The sequence below is a fragment of the Aotus nancymaae genome, unplaced genomic scaffold, assembly GCF_030222135.1.
Source record: "Aotus nancymaae isolate 86718 unplaced genomic scaffold, 86718_ANA_hifiasm-v0.15.2.pri h1tg000076l, whole genome shotgun sequence".
NCBI lineage: Eukaryota > Metazoa > Chordata > Mammalia > Primates > Aotidae > Aotus > Aotus nancymaae.
The window spans coordinates 873790-891307 of record NW_026988491.1 but is presented as its reverse complement, the minus strand read 5'-3'; the positions used below and the strand labels follow the sequence as shown (position 1 = coordinate 891307).

Below are 17518 nucleotides of genomic sequence, written 5' to 3'. Positions count from 1 at the left end.
ACCCCCCAGGTCACGGAATCAGAAATCTGAAACCTTAGTGACGCCTGACCCCATGGAGAAAAGGTGGAAGAGACACTTAGAAGTTCTGTGACCTGTGCAGAAGCTTCTTAGAACAACACTCTGAATGATGGAGAAACCTTCCCATTAGGCAGGAAACAAATTTTAAAATGTTCCTTGGGGCTGGGCGCAGTGGCTCACAGTTGTAATCCTAGCACTTTGGGAGGCCGAGGTGGGCAGATTATCTGAGCTCACGAGTTTGAGACCAGCCTAGGCAACATAGTAAAACCCTGTCTCTAGTAAAATATAAAAAATTAACCAGACGTGGTGGCTCATGCCTGTAGTCTCAGCTACTCAGGAGGCTGAGGCACAAGAATCACTTGAACCTGGGAGGTGGAGGTTGCAGTGAGCTGAGATCACGCAACTGCACTCCAGCCTGGGCAACAGTGCAAGACTCTGCCTCCAGAAAAAAATAAAGTGTTTCTCGGACCATCCTGGAGGCAAAGTATGAATTGGTGACTAAAAGCAGAGACTACATTGTCAGGCAGCCCTGGATGCAAATTCTTACTCCCTGTGTGACCCTGGGCAAGCAAATGTACCATTTGGGACCTCAATCTGGCAAGTTGGTATATCCGTGTATCATATATGGACATCAAGATAGCACCTACCTCAGGGTTCTGAAATGAGGATTTACATGAGAAATGTTTCCTTCAGAACCTAGTCAGTAGCAAACACTTCACACACGGTGGCTTGAATCATCATTTGTATCTTTCACTTTTGTTGTTGCTATTAACAGACCAGAAACAGCTCTATGTTTACTAAATGTGGCCTTAGACTTGTCACCTCCCCTTTTGGAAGGCTCGGTTCCCTCATCTGTGAAATGAGGGCAATGATTCTGACTTCACAGGGCTGACATGAGGATTATAGGATATTACAGATGTCGAGACCCAGTGAAAGACAGGCAGTTCATAAACACTGCCTGTGTTTTTTTTTATGAGGCCGTCCTGCCATTGCAGTGGAATGAATGGAGCAAGAAAAGAAAGTCTGGAATCTGATATGTAAATGAACTTGGTGGCCATCCAGCATCAGGGCATGCCATTGGTCCACGCTGGGCCCACCCCCAGGATTTGCAGCCAATGACAGAGTTGTCTCAGCACACTCTTCCGATTTCTCCTGGCTTTCGACACACCCCAGAGGCCCAGGACGCAAGCCCATGAGTCTCCCATGCAGAAGTCTTAAGAAAGGGGGGCTGTACCCCATTGTAAACCCTCAATCACTAAAAGACCATGATGGGGACAGGACTCACCAGCTCCATGCACCGCCGGCTGGCCTCAGCCTCCCGCTGCATCAACTCTTCCATGTCGGCCTTCAGCTCCTCCAGGCGCCGCTGGTAGTAGTGGCTGCTCTCCCGCTGCTGGGACTCAGATGTGGCCGCCTGTGAAAGCTCCTCCCCCATCTTGATCAGGCTGTCCCGAAGCCGGATCACCAGGACCTGGGAGGGGCAGAGACACATGCCCACCTTGGAGTTAGAGGCCAGGGGTATGAAACAGGGAGCTTCAGGAAGAGAAATCCTTTGCCAAGTTTCCTGCGTTTTTATAATCAGGATGAGAATACCTATGTCTGCTACAAAAATGAAGAATTTAACAACATACAAAAAACGATGGCCGGGTGCGGTGCTCAGGCCTGTAATCCCAGCACTTCAGGAGGCCGAGGCAGGTGGATCACCTGAGGTCAGGAGTTAGAGACCAGCCTGGCCAACATGGCAAAAACCCGTCTCTACTAAAAATGCAAAAATTAGTCGGGCATGGTGCGCCTATAATCCCAGCTATGGGGAGGCTGAGGCACCAGAGCCTATTGAACCTGGGAGGCAGAGGTTGCAGTGAGCCGAGATCTCGCCACTGCACTCTAGTCTGGGCAACAGAAAGCGATTCAACTTGGGGAAAAAAAAAAAAAAGATAATGGCTATTCTGAGAGGCAGTGTAGCATATTTATGAGAACTCTCACCCCAAGACGCTCTGGGTTCAAATCCCACCTCTACCTCTTCCTGGCTGTGTGACCTTGGGCAGGTTATTGAGTCTCTCTGAGAGACAGGGATGATGATAGCACCTGTGTCCCAGGAACACTGTCAGAATCTAATTCCTTGGTATGCAGAAGGCTTGGGTGCCTGGCACATAGGATGTGCCAGATAAGGGTTTGGAATTATTAAATTTTTTTTAACAGCTCCTATTCATCCCAAGGGGCTGGTGCAATGAAGAAAGAACTATGCTGAGGTCAAAAACCTTTAACCTACATGGGTTTTTGTTTCCTGATTTACAAAATGAGGGTGTTCAGGTAATCTCTCATGAGCTTCAGCCTTACTATTTTATGACATTTTTCCTTTCCTGGTGGCAGAGGGGTTGGGGACTCCTTGAGGACACAATGAAACAATAGAGAGAAAAGTGCTTTGGCCTTCATGAGTGCCACAGAAAACAAACCCAAGGACTGTTCTGCAGAATTCATTAGTTGGCCAGCAAGCCTGGAGCCAATCGATCCTGATGAGCAAACACTCCAGTGTTGACATAAGATGGGGCCCACATGAATATTTCAAGCCCCTGCTAAGGACTCTGAGCCCTTCTTCTGCAGCCGCAGGCAGTGGGGATAACAGCCTCCAGATCAGACATTGAACCCTAACCTAAAAGAAATGCTTTCCTATTTGGTTCACCTCTCATATGAAGTTCAGCAACAATTCCAAGAACAGCAGGAAGGATGGAAGGAGTTCTCAAACTGTGTCTTTGACGTACCCCATCTCTATACCTCCAGGACCCAGGATTCTACTAAATTCAAATAATGGTGGCAGAGGGGAAAATTGAATTTGGAGATAGAATCTTTCCATTTGAAGTTTCGCTACACTCATTTTCTTTTCTCCTGTGCTCTCATTTCACTATGCTGGAACCAGACTTTAAAATGGCATGTGATATGGCCCAACTTTACATATTTAATCATTTAAAATATAGTAGATCAAAGTTTCATGGTGATCTACAGAGACACTCATGCCTTGCGGGATCCCTTGAGCAATTTCCGGGAAACACTGAGGGTCAAAGCAAAGAAGAATTTCTGTCTGTTCTTCATCCATAGCAGCCTTATTGGAGACCAAATGCCCCTAGGGAGATCAGGGGGAAATGTTTCAGAATGAGGAATGCAGCTTCCCAGCTGTCTAGACACACTGTCTTACTGCGGTGAAGCCAGCTGGCTGCAGAGAAGTTGGAACCTGAAACCAGGATGAAGTGAAGGTCGGGTGTCAATCTACCTTAGCCCATACACTGCCTGGCTTTGTCTTGAGCAAGTCACTTGACCTCTCTGGGGTCATCTTCTCATCAGGTAAGGCTTATCCTACCGGCCTCACAGGACTATATCAAACATCAAGTGGAGTGGCTGATGGGAAAGGATTTTGACAATGGTAATGTATTCTGTAAATGTCCCATGTCATTGGCCTACAGAGCTGAAGAAGTAAAACACCTGTGTTCCCAGCTCAAGGGCAATGGGAATGTAATCACCAACCCCACTCCAGCCCATCCAAGTCTTACCTGTCCTTCAAGGTTCAGCATTAATGCCACCTCCTCCCAGAAGCCTTCCTGATTCTTGAGTCTTAAAAAGATCTCTATCCCCTAAACATCACAGCCCTCTCTCCATATCACAGATATTTATATATATATCTTACCCACATGGCTTACAAAGATATATGCTTCTGAAAGCAGGTCTGTGTCATAATCTGTCTTCTGTGCATCTAAAACAGGGCCTAGCACACACTGGGTGCAAAATAAATTTCTGTTCAAGATGAGTGTTGGGCATGTAAGTGGTTAAGTAGGTGGATGGAGATAGGAAGAATTGGATCAATACATAAAAGAATGGGCAGATGGAGGGGTTGAGGGCTGAAGAAAAAATAGTAGAGGAAGAGAAGAAAAAGTGAAGGGAAAAGGAGGAACATATGGAAGGGAGGATGGATGAATGGAGCCATGAGGGTGGACGGAGACAGAGGGAGGTGCATGAGGATAGATAGGTAAATGGTAGGTGGCTTGAGGGATGGTATAACGGAAGGAGGGAGGGAGTTTGGGTGAGAAGTGGATGAGTAATGTGTATCTAGATAAAGGCAGTGAGTAGATAGATGAGTAGTAGAAGGATGAATGAAGCTTACACAAAAGCTCTCCCTGCTCTTGGCGCAAGCATTATGTATGTATCACTATGTACCTCAAATCTCTTAATCTGCACCTTCTGGAACTCCGTCTTATTCTCCAGGTCACAGATGACTGCCTCCTGCCTGCTGACGATGGCTCGATCCACGGTGGACTGCTCCAGGTACTCAATGCGCATCTGAGCCACCTGCAGCTGTGGGTACAAGAGAGAAGTCTATTGGCCATCTGCTGTCCCTGATACCAGGACAGAGACACGGGCAGGACCCAGCCTGGGAGGGTCGGGGGAGCTATTCACACCACCTCCTTCTCTGCTCAGGTGTGCTGCATGTTAAATGTCTGCACAGGCAAGAATTGCCGGGTTTCAATCTTGGGACCCTCATTGGACCCTCACACCAGACCCTGATCCTGGGTCTCAGGTGCTGGGAGCTGATGCTTCTTATGTCTTCAGGATTCAAAACAAGACTTTTAATCAGTGCTTCCCTCCCCTCCTTCCCTGCTCTGATCAAAGAGCAAAGTTAGTCTGTGGGCAACAAGCTACACCATCAAAAGATGCAAGCAAGGGTGGGTTTGGGAGCCAGGTTTGCACCTGGTGTGTGAGTCTGGGAAAGTCAGTTCCTTTCCTTGAGCCTCAGTTTCCCCATTTTTCTTGTGAGGATTGAAGGAGATTAGTGACTGGCGTATAATAAGCACCCAGCAAGTGGCCACTGCTGCCATTTCATTGGTTGTGCATGTTGTTACTCAGCACCCACAGAAAACTGCTTGAGACCTGGTCACTCCAACAGTCACCTTAAGCAGACACATGCAACAGTTCTAGAAGAGCTTTGAAAATTTCATGGATAACAGCATCCCTCTGGGTCACGACAGAAAGCCAGAGATGTTTGCAGGGACCCTGGCTTCAGAGGAAGATTTCACAAAAGATCATGGTTCCCCTAGCACAGACCATCCCTCTGTTCTTGGAGCCTTTTTTCAGAGGGAGAAAATTCTACACCAAATGGCTGAGTCTCAGTGCATGGGGCATGCTTGGATTCAACAAGTCAGGCAAGAGTAAATGAGTGCAAGTGTGGATTCAACAAGCCAGGCAAGAGTAAATGAGTGCAAGTGTGTGTGCATGTGTCTGTCTCTCTAATGGGACAGGTCTCAATTCACCAGGCACACAGCTGGAATTGAGTATTTGGATGAATTAACGAATAACAGAATGAAAGAAACAGTTTCCAGGGTCCAAAGTATAAGTGTGTGCCCAAGGAGAATCCCTCTCTTCCTCCCTGTGATGGTTAATACTGAGTGTCAACTTGATTCAGTTGAAGGATACAAAGTATTGATCCTGGGTGTGTCTGTGAGGTTGTTGCCAAAAGAGAGTAACATTTGAGTCAGTGGGCTGGGGAAGGCGGATCCGCTCTTAGTCTGGTGGGCACCATCTAATCAGCTTCCAGCCAATATAAAGCAGGCTGAAAAATGTGAAGAGGAGAGAGATAGGCCTTAGCCTCCCAGCCTACATCTTTCTCCCGTGCTGGATGCTTTCTGCCCTCGAACATCGGACTCCAAGTTCTTCAGTTTTGGGACTCAGACTGGCTATCCTTGCTCCTCAGCTTGCAGACAGCCTACTGTGGGACTTCGTGATCATGTAAGTTAATACTTAACAAATTCCCCAGCCAGGCCTGGTGGCTCACACCTATAATCCCAGCACTTTGGGAGGCTGAGGACGGCAGATCACCTGAGGTCAGGAGTCAGAGACCAGCCTGGCCAACAATGGTGGAACCCATCTCTACTAAAAATACAATAATTAGCCGGGCATGGTGGTGGGCACCTGTAATCCCAGCTGCTCGGGAGGCTGAGGCAGGAGAATCACTTGAATTGGGGAGGTGGAGGTTGCAGTGAGCCAAGTTCATGCCACTGCACTCCGGCCTGGGTGACAGAGTGAGACTTCATCTCAAAAATAAATAAACAAACAATTAACTCATATTTTATATACATATATATCTCATATATATATATATATCTCATATATATACATATATACATATATGTGATATATATATATCCCCAATTCGTTCTGTCCCTCTAAGAGAACCCTGACTAATACAAGTATAGGACAGCTCTGAGCATACTTGTTCTTGAAGCTTCTGCTTCTCCTTCTTGGCTTCCTCCAGCTGCAGCTGGAGTTCTTGGATCTGCCCAATGTCAGCAGCAGACTGGTGAGACAAAAATATACATATATATATCACCCTGAGACCATAAGCCTTGCTGGGAAACCACCCCTGAAAATCCCTACTTTCCCCACCCACAGATGTCTACATCTCTCAGAGCTTCTATGATAATAGCTGTTTCCCAAAAATTACCTCTCACATCCTCCTCAACATCTTTCATTTCAATGTTCGCTGAGTCACGCCAATTATATAAGCCCCTGGATTTGGTCAGCTGTCCAGCATTTTATTATACATCCTTGAGAACCCAGACAGAAGTGGGCTGGCCGTGGCACTAGGACCAGATTCCGAGGGATGAGAGCAACTCGGAGGGTCGGGTTACTGGGGTTCTAGACCTGGATCCTGGCCTCAGCAAGCTACAGAGGCTCTCTGTACCTCAATCTCTGCATCCGTAAAACGGGCTGATAGTCTCCGATCAGCGTTTCAGTATTGGGTTTGTTCAGAGATTAAATGAAGCAGTGGAGAGGAAAGGCTTTTTAAAAAATAGAACCTGCCAGGCACAGTGGCTCACACCTGTAATCCCAGCATTTTGGAAGGCCGAGGTAGGCAGATCACCTGAGGTCAGGAGTTCGAGACCAGCCTGACCAACATGGTGAAACTCCATTTCTACTAAAAATACAAAAATTAGCCAGGTGTGGTGGCATATTCCTGTAATCCCAGCTACTCAGGAGGCTGAGGCAGGGGAATTGCTGGAACCTGAGAGGCAGAGGTTACAGTGATCCCAGATCACACCATTGCACTCCAGCCTGGGTGACAGAGTAAGACTCTGTTTCAAAAAAAAAAAAAATAGAACCAACTGTTGAGCTTCATTACCTCTGATGAGAGGAATTCTAGAGGATAGATGGACCTCTTTACTTTCTATTTCTTATGTCTTTATTATTTAAATTATTTATTATGGGCATATGCATATACTGCCTTTGTAACTGAACAAATAAACCTGTCTTTTGGGCAAAAATTAGTGTGATTCAGCTGGGCACGGTGGCTCAGGCCTGTAATCCCAGCACTTTGGGAGGCCGAGGCAGGTGGATCACTAGGTCAGAAGTTCAAGACTAGGTCAGCCAACATGGGGAAACTCCGTCTTTACTAAAAAAATACAAAATTAGCTGGGCATGGTGGCTTGTGCCTGTAATCCCAGCTACTTGGGAGGCTGAGGTAGGAGAATTGCTTGAACTGGGACCCGGGAGGCAGAGGTTGCAGTGAGCCAAGATCATGCCACTGCACTCCAGCCTGGGCTGCAGAGAGAGACTCCATCTCAAAACACAAAAATTAGTGTGATTCGCAAGTGTAGACAGTGACAGATGCTATTTTTGTGGTGGTTGTTACCATATGGATGATATAATCAATTATTTTGTTATTATTACTCTATGTCTAGCAGAAATCCCTTTAGATCCAGCCTCTGTCAGATGCGTTCAGAATGTGGCAGGTATTTGACCCTGGATCTCCTCTGGAAGGTATACGGCAAGAAAGACACTCATTGCTCCTGGAGGGAGCTGTCCGCCCCATTATGTAGTCATTATGTGGAGATCTACTAGGGGTTCCACATCACACCCCTCAGCTTCACCCCAAAGCTTCTATTTCACCCATGCTGCCCTTGTGCCTCCTGATCATCTCCCAAGCCCATCCATCCTCTCCTCATCCTCACTTCATCTGCCAGGTTGGAGTTGTCTTTCCCCTGGACAAGTTCAGTTTCATTTATTCAACAGTGATTTACTGAGCACCTCGAGGCCAGACACTCTTTTTGTCTCTGAATTCAGCATTGGACAAGGCAGAGGAGAATACTGGCATTATGGAGCTGACTGTCTGGGGTGGCATGCTGGCTGGTCCTCTCCAACTGCTCTTGCCCTGAGAAGCTTGCCAATTGAGTCCCTTCAACCATAAAATAAAACCCAATCTCATCACAGCCTCTAAGACCCTGATCTGATCCTCCTCTTTCACTGGGCTTGTCTTGTGCCACATTCTCCCCACTGGCCTCCTTTCAGTCTCTCCAAGGCACCATCATAGGCCCTTTGTATGTGCTATTTCCTCTGCTTGGAATGCACCCCCAATCCAATCTAAGTAACTCCTGCTCTTTGTTCAGATCTCCATCCAAGTGACACCTACTCTGAGAAACCTTTCCTGACTCCCAACCTACATCAGGATTTGCAGAATTTTGTTCATTTCCTTTCTGGACTCTTGGCTCAGTTTGCAAGTCTCCCCCTACTCTGGTGACCATATGATAAGGTCTTCCCAGCCCACTAAACTGTGAGGTGCATGAGGGTGGGAATAGGATGTGCTTTTCATCACCACAATATACTTAGCATTTTTCACAGTGTCTACATAGCAGGGGTTTAGTAAATATGGAATAAATAGATATAGATAGAAAGACAGGAATAAAGAAAGAAAGAGAAGGGGAAAGAAAGAAAGAGAGAAAGAAAGAAAAGAAAGAAAGAAGAAAGGAAAGAAAAGAAAGAAAGGAAGAGAAAAGAAAAAAGAAGAGGAAGATGGTGGTTGGATAGGTGGATAGGTGATTAAATGGGTAAGTGGGTGGTAGGATGGATGAATTGATAAATGGATGAATGAATGGTTAAATGAATGGATGACTGTATGTATTGATAAATGAATGGAAAGATGGATGGATGAATGGATAGATGGATAAATGGTTGGATGGATAGATGTATGGGTGGTTGGGTGGATGAGAGAAAGATTGGATGGATGGATGGATGGATGGATGGATGGATGGATGGATGGCGGATAGATGGATGAGTGAGTGGGTGAGTAGATGGGTGGATAAGCGAATGGTGAACAGATGAGCAGATGAATGGTTGATGGGTGGGTGGATGGACAGACAGATGCATGAATAAATCCAAATCTTTCCTGGTGGACACGTCCTCCAGAAATGCACACACGGTCTGAAGGTGAAATTGTCCTCTGTTAGGACAACAGAAAATTTACAATTCCTAACTGTCTCTGTGCACTTATCCCTCCAAGATGTTAAGACCAGGAAGTAGTCCAACCACATCACCCTCTCAACATTCCGCATTCACCCCACCCCAAGTCCCTGAGATTCTCCCACCAAGGTCCCATTCACTACCTGAGCAATGAGGTCCTTGTGCTTCTGCATCAGCTCATTCAGGTCATCCTGGTCTTCATCGATGCGCTTCAGGAGGTCTGCCTTCTCAAACTGCAGCCTGTACAGCTGCTCATCAACCTGGGGGAGGCAGTCAGTGGTCAAGGCAAGGTGGGAGGGTGAGGGATGCACAGCAGGGGCCAGAGGAAGAGCAAAGAGGGGCTTGCCTATGGGTGTGTGAGGTGAGTGACCATCAGCGTTTAAGAGTGGCTGTGGTTACCAATGTATATGGTGGGTATAACAGCCTGGTGGTGGCGGTGCTGGTATGTGTGTTTATATATATCAGGCATTGCATGTGACTATGAATCAGCGTGTATGTGTGTATGAATTTATGTCTGCACAATCCCACTTGGGAATCTATGTGTGCATACTTTATTTTTTTTTTATTTTTTATTTTTTTAAAACGGGGTTTCACCATGTTGGTCAGGCTGGTCTTGAACTCCTGACCTCAGGTGATCTGCCCGCCTTGGCCTCCAAAGTGCTTGGATTACAGGCATGAGCCACCGTGCCCGGCCTTTAATGTGTGCATACTTTAAATGTGCATAGTACATATATGAAAATGCAAACCCCTGTACTCTCCCTGAGAACAGAGACTTTGTTCTGTTCACAGATATAACCCAGCAGTAAGCACCAGGCCTGTCCTATAGCAGGTGCTCAATAAATACATATTGGCTGGAGGAAAAAACTTAGAGGCATGGGTTACCTATGAGGAGGGCATTTATTTTGTATGTGTGCCTGGTGATTGTATGTGAATATTTACATTCATTCCTGTGTATACACATGTGCACGTGTGTGTGTATGTGAATGCTTGTAGGCAAATTCCAACAAAATAAGGAAAGGCCCACAGAGAGCTTGAGATAAACATTTGCCTATAAATACTACACTTAAACTTTAGGGTTTTATACATTGAGTACAATACATTTAAGCCAACCCCATACACCCAGACAGGGGACTTAGAAACATACATTCGATTTTCACCAAAATAATAAATTGACAATATATGTCCATGTGTCCCCATTCAGGGGTGAGCACAGAGTAGTCCCATAATAAATGGCTGAATCTTCCTGTAATGAGCCTAAGCAGACCAAGAGATGCCCTTGTCTCCATTTACTAGAAGGGACATGTGGTAGCCCCACAATAAGAAAACGTTCCATCTCTGTATGGTTATGAGCATACAGTAGGACCACAGCAGATGCCTGAGAACCACTTAGAGTGGTGAGCAGCGTGGGCACATAATACGCAGTTGTGTTTCCACAATATGCAATTGTGGGTACTGAGCAAATAACAGGCTCACGTCAGATGCACGTTCACAGCACTGAGCACCCATCATGTCCACAACAGACTTCCTGGCTTTTCATTGCAGATGGGAGCACGCATTTGAGCCTCATCTATGCTCTGATATCTTCATAATGCTCAGCTTACAGTAGGATGCATGTTCAGAACACTGAGCGCCTAATAGGTCTACAATAAGTCCCCTTGTCCCTCTTATAGAACTGAGCACACAATAGGCCTACAATGGATGTCTGTACCTCCAAGATGCTACCCAATAGGTTTACAATAAATGTCTTTGTACTTCCTATAGTGCTGAGCTCACACTAGGCCCACACTAGCTCCCAGAGGCCTATGCTGGCCCAGGTCCCTGCAGCTGCAGGAAGGGACAGGTACCAGGCTTTTGTTCCGTGTCATGTTTTCCAGCTCGCTGTGCATGCTCTCCAGGTCTGCCGTGAGCACCTTCTGGGTCTTCAAGGCCTCCTCACACTTGGCTTCACTATGCTCCAGCTGGGCCAGGCAAGAGGTAAAGAAAAGAGAAGAAAATAAGAGGAAGGGAGGAGAGGGGAGGGGAGGGGAGGAGAGGGGAGGGGAGGGGAGCAGAGGGGAGGGGAGGAGAAGGGAGGGAAGCGGAGAAACCTCCTTATGAAGCTGCCTCCTTGAATGTCCTTTCCCTCTAGCTCAGTCCAGCCCCTCCCAAGCAAGGGAATAATTTACAGGTGACCTCATGGCTTCGCAACTATTCATCAACCCACACCTGGGGGAAAGCAAAAAGATTTGCATTTGAGGCAGCCAGGTTCTGAGCCCACTCAAAATATAACCCCTGCTGTGTTGCCAGGAGCTATTCTTCAGTCCCATTCAGCAAATCCTTGATGATGCCCACTGAGTGCCAGATACTGGACATACACGGAACAATCAAGCTGGCCCCTGCCCTCTCAGTGGGAGACAGGAAGGAACAGCTAATGACAACCTCTTTGTGCAGTACAGGGAAGGGGGGACACCAGCACAGTGGAAACGCAAGACGGGATTCGAGGGAGGCTTCCTGGAGGAGGTGCCTTGAAGTCCCATGGGAACCAGCCAAGTGGAAGTTTCTTAACCAGGGTTCAGGGTTAAAAGTGGGTCTACAGGCCCCCTTTAAAATGGCATGCAAAATACTCTGCATGTGAGCAGTTAGCATTTTCCTGGGTTCAAAGCTTTCACTAGATCCTCGAAGGCTAAGAGCCACTGACTTAAATAAAGCTTCTCTTTCTCATGCTTTTCTTTCTCATTTTTCCTCCCAGCTGCACACAGTAGGTCACCTATCCTAGAAAAGTAGTCATCAAAATAAGTCCAATTGCTTATGTACGTGGCCGCAGATGACAGACATGCCCCACTGGAGAAACCCATATTTGTGCACACACCCTAAATCCATTCTGCAATTGGCAGCTGCCTCTTCTGAGCTCTAACTAGCTCATTTTTATTTTTATTTATTTTTTTGAGACAGGGTCTCGCTCTGTCACCCAGGCTGGAGTGCAGTGGCGCGATCTCAGCTCACTGCAACCTCTGCCTCTCGGGTTCCAGCAATTCTCCTGCCTCAGCCTCCCAAGGAGCTGGGACTACAGGCGCGTGCCACCATGCCCAGCTAATTTTTGTATCCTACTAAAAGTAGAGGTAGGGGTTTCACCAATTTGGCCAGGCTGATCTTGAACTCCTGACCTTGTGATCTGCCCATCTCAGCCTTCTAAAATGCTGGGATTACAGGCGTGAGTCACCACACCTGGCCTAACTCAGCTCATTTATAATGCTTAGCTCACAGTAGGATGCCTGCACATTCAGAGTGCTGAACACCTAGTAGGTCTACAATAAGTCCCATTGTCCCTCTTACCCCCTTTTCTGTATCTCTGAACAGAAAACACTCTTAGGAATCACCTAAGGTAAACACTCAGGGCTTAGAGAGGGATGGGCCACAACTCACAAAACCCCCTTTTCCAGCCCCTGAGAACGATGTATTCCTGCAGTTGGACCCAGCAAAAGAGGGCTAGGGGGCTGATTTCACTCAGTAAATGGGAGGGATTGAGACACACTGAGAAAATTGATGTAGAGCAAGGGAAGGTAATTGGCATTGATAGATCGTAATGAACAGAGGAAGTGAGACGTCAGGCCTGGTCTTATTTTCCAGCAGGTGACTCCACTGCCTCTGCCATGGCTGGGAGGTGGGTGGTAGGGCTCCCCTGAAGACAGGCAGGCAAAGCCAGCCCCTCTTTTGAGCAGAAGTCAGAGGCCTCATGAAGGAGAAGTACTTAAACAAAACCTAAAAGATGCAAAAGAAGGGCCAGTCGCAGTGGCTCACACCTGTAATCCCAGCACTGTGGGAGGCCGAGGCGGGAGGATTATCTGAGGTCAGGAGTTCCAGACCAGCCTGACCAACAGGGTGAAACCTGTCTCTACTAAAAATACAAAAAAAAAAGAAAAAAAAAAATAGCCAGATGTGGTGGCACATGCCTGTAATCCTAGCTACTTGGGAGGCTGAGCCAGGATAATTGCTTGAATCCAGGAGGCGGGCGTTGCCGTGAGCTGAGATCGTGCCATTATACTCCAGCCTTGGTAACAAGAGCAAAACTCCGTCTCAAAAAACAAAACAAAGAAAAACAAGATGCAAAGGAGATGGCCATGTGCAGAGTGCCCTGGGCAGCAGCAATAGCACGTGCAAAGGCCCTGAGGCAGAGACAGGAACTAACCGTGGTGCTGAGAAACAGAAAGCTCACTAGTACGGCTGAGCAGCTATACAGAGGAGAGGAATAGGAGATGCTGAAGATAGGGACAGGGGTCCCATCACTGAGGCTTGTGAGCCGGGCTGCAAAGCTCAGTTTTTATTTCAGTCTGCCAGGAAGCCATGGATGGTTTCTAAGGACATAGGTGGCATGATCTCCCTCTGGCTGCTGTGGGGAGGGTGGGACCAGATTGGAAATAGGGCGGCCAGTGAGGGGGCCGCCATGGTCCTGTAGGAAGGAGGCGGTGGAGGTGCTCTAACCAGGGTGGAAGGGGTGGAGGTGGAGAGAAATGGAAGAATCGGCACAGCGGGACGTGCAAACAACAAAAGGTCTGGGCGGCAGGAGCAGATGGGCCATCAAGGGAGATGATGTCAGATAAGTAATGGTGGAAGAGGAGGCCTCACGCAGGGCCCCTCTGCCAGGCCAAGGAGCTGGGCCGGGAGCCAGGAGGCAAGAGAGAGTCATTGTAAATAATGCAACAGGGCAGAGCAGAACATGGTGACACAGTTCCCATCTGTCCAGCCTCTACTTCAGCATAGGGTTTCAGCACCATGATCCTGCCGGTCCTCGGAGACCTGGGAGAAAGGAGGCTCTATTTTTTTTAATTCCCATTTTACAGACAGCATAATGGTGTCTGATCCATAAATGCTCTTTCCTTTCCCTGCTTCCCTTGGAGCAAGCAGGGAGAGGGACGACTTATCCCCAGACAGAGATGAACACAGAGCAGTCAGTGGAGACAGCTGCTGGCCTTCTTAGCTCATACAGGGCTGGAGATGGGATTATCTTGGCCCTGATGGTTTTGGCATTAGCAGCCCCACCTGCTACTGTTGTTCGGGGACTGTGTTTGCAGCACTGTGCTTTCTCTGCCTGGCTTCATGAAAGCCTCACAGCACCTCTAAGAGAAAGGTGCCACCATTAGGACCTTTTGATAAAGGTGGACTCTGAGACACACAGAAGGGAAGTGACTTGTTCACTATCACGGAGCTGGTCTGTGGAGAGCCTGCTTGTTCCAATGCCAGAGCTCGAGCTCTTAACCACTGAGCTTCACTGCCCCTCAAAGAAAGTCACTCGCTGGAAGGTCTGACCACACAGATAGAATGGATCAAAATAAAAAGAGAACACCATTGCAGAGAAAACAGCTCAGTGGTTTGGTGCTATGACAGAAACCTCTTAGGCAGCACCCAGAAAGCCTGGACTAAGTTGGGAGTCTGTGAATGACGGAACTCAGAGTTTGAGCAAATGTGGTGGAAATATTGGATACAATGAGTTCTAAATTTCTCTTCAAAGAATCAGGATGTCATTGTGTTCAGTTATTTGTCCTTTAAGTTTAACTTCCCTGTAGTTCCAGCAAACAACCTTCTCCACCGGTTCTAATCAGTCATTCATGTCTGTTCCCCCCAGCTCCCAGCTCCGTCCTGACTTCCTGGTCACAAGCTTTAGTCACCTGCTCTGGTCACCTTCCTTTAACTAAGTCCCCCTGGCTTCTTGCTCTGACCCACCCATAACCATCCTTCCTGCCAAACCAACCACCCTGCCACTCCAGCTCAGACCCCTGCTCTCTTTAAAATAGCCAATCGGCATTAGTCTAGCTTGTGCGGTCTAACCCTAGCCAATAGGAGAATGACACAGCAGTAGGGGTGACCCCCATCAGGCCTTAGTTCCCCTTTTCCTCACTTGTCCAAACGTGCAGCCACCATTGCTCCATCCGTGAGCCACACCCTTCTATAGAAGTAAACTGCCTTGATGAGAGGATTTATCTTCAAGTGCTATTTCTTTTGCAGCATCAAAATTTTACTTATAACAGAAACATGCATCATTCCTGGAACCTGCCAGAGATGAACACATTCATTCCAAAGGAGAGAGGAAGGAAACCAGCATTATCAACACTGCATGCCAGATTTCATCGTGTGTGTGGTTCAGAGCTTGGGCTCTAGAGCCAGACCTGAGGGAATCTGCTTCTCCAAGCAACACAATCTTGCTAAGCCTCAGTTTCCTCCTCTGTAAAATGGGAATGGGTCCATCATAGGATCCCTGCAGGATATACAGGTGAAAACATGCAAAGTGCTTACACAGTGTCTGGCAGTGAGAAAACATCACAAAATGGTAACAATTGTTGTGAGCTCTTTCATCCCTGGGAAGTGGGAATTTTTAATTCCGTTTTAGAGAGAAAGAAAATGAGGCAGAGGCCAAAAGAATGGGCCAAGTTTACAGTCAGGATAAGCAGGGCCTCAGCACTGACCATCTTAAGGAGGAATTTTAGACTTCCTGTTCCACTGGGATGGGTAGAGGGAGGTCAGTGACCCAGAGACCCACAAGTCAAGCAGGTCTAGATTTTAATAGGATCTGGATGGGCGAGACCAGGAATTTCCCACCCCAAGACCTCCACAGGGTAGGCCCTGGGCTGCTGCTGACAAGCTGTCTTCATGCTGAGCTTTAAAAGTTTCAATTTATGACACTTTAGGGAGCAGAAAGAAATACAGGGCCACCTCTGGCTGATTTTCTATTATGGATGACCCAGCCTAAGAATAATTCACTGCACATTATTTCTATACGGAGGCTGCTGACTGATGTTTTTATGAAGTCGGTGGCAAGTCACGAGGACGGAGCTCAGAGCCTTCTGTGGCCCAACACAGGTCAGACACGCCTTTGAAAAGGCCTTTCCCGGAGGAGCTCCAGGCAGAGCCGTCAGAGAGCAGTGGGGAGTAACGGGGGCTGGGTTGACAGGCGACAGGGAAGAATTATTGACATTCACTCTCCAACCCTTGTGGCCAGTGTGACAATGAGGACTTGAGGTGACAGCTGACACTTCCCACCTTTCGACTCCAAGTAACCATCAGACAAGGCCTCTCAGGGCGGAGAGGTTTAGGGTGAAATGAAGGCCCCACAATTTCCATTCGTCCCCCGACCTAGTGTGGGCTGGACCCCCATACTCTCAACAACACAGCTTATTTGATTTCAGTTTAGGTTCATTAGATTTTTCTTTCTCTTCCAATTTTTACTTTTTGTAAAATTAACAGAACAATGGCACGCATATGTAGGTACAAAGCACCAAAACACTTTCAGTAGCTAGAAAAGGCACCTTCGTCCCCGCACGTACCAGTACTAAGTCACTCTATTGTTCTCTAATTAGAGCAGCCAGGCTTCCCCAGACCTGCTCAAATTCTGCAAGGCAGGCATCTACAGAGGGCTTCATTGCCTACTATTCCCATGCGATAGGACCCGTCTTCTAGTAAATGGTAAAATGTTCATTCCCAGTCCTCCCCATACTGTAATTATGGAGGGGAACAAGCTTCCAGGTCTTCTGCATAAATTAAGCACTGCTAAGCTTTGGTCTGGGGATATTTGGTGAGGTCCTGACTCTTCTGCGATTGTGGATCCTGGAAGCCTGGAGTTCCCAGGGGGGAAGATGAGATGAGCAGCCAGGCGCAGTGGCTTATGCCTGTAATCCCAGCACTTCCGGAGGCAGAGGTGGGTGGATCACCTGAGGTCAGCAGTTCAAGACCACTCCGACCAACATGGAGAAACCCCATCTCCACTAAAAAAACAAAATTAGCAGGGCGTGGTGGTGCATGCCTGTAATCCCAGCTACTCCAGAGGCTGAGGCAGGAGAATTGCTTGAACCCAGGAGGTAGAGGTTGAGCCGAGATCTCACCATTGCACGTCAGCCTGGGCAACAAGAGCGAAAAAACTCCATCTCAAAAAAAAAAAAAAAAAAAAAATGATGAGATGAGCACCATCTAGGGTTAAAGAATGGGAGAAAAGGAGAGGTTGCATTCTCTATGTTCTCTACCACCAGGGGGTATGTTTAACATCATACATTATCACGTGGTGGTTAGGAGCGGACCCAAAGGTCAGGCAGAATAGGATTTCAGTCGAACCACTTCTGTCTATTATTAGCCTGTGACCTTGGGCAGGTTACTGAACTTTGATCTTCCCCATCTGTATTAGTCTGTTCTCACACTACTAATAAAGACATACCTGGGACTGGATAATTTATAAAGGAAAGAGGTTTAATGGACTCACAGT

The 17518-nt window shown here is 47.4% G+C and overlaps 1 protein-coding gene across 2 annotated transcripts in view; it reads right to left on the bottom strand.

The window, feature by feature from the left end:
* MYO18B (myosin XVIIIB) overlaps positions 1 to 17518 on the bottom strand; it is a 285467-nt gene that overhangs the window by 76684 nt on the left and 191265 nt on the right. For both annotated transcript variants that reach the window (XM_064367868.1, XM_064367869.1), the window contains exons 35-39: positions 11139 to 11252; positions 9438 to 9554; positions 6272 to 6355; positions 4222 to 4359; positions 1304 to 1489 (exon numbers count right to left, since the gene is read on the bottom strand). In XM_064367868.1, the coding sequence (XP_064223938.1) occupies positions 1304 to 1489; positions 4222 to 4359; positions 6272 to 6355; positions 9438 to 9554; positions 11139 to 11252 (639 nt within the window). The remainder of the gene's footprint in view (positions 1 to 1303; positions 1490 to 4221; positions 4360 to 6271; positions 6356 to 9437; positions 9555 to 11138; positions 11253 to 17518) is intronic.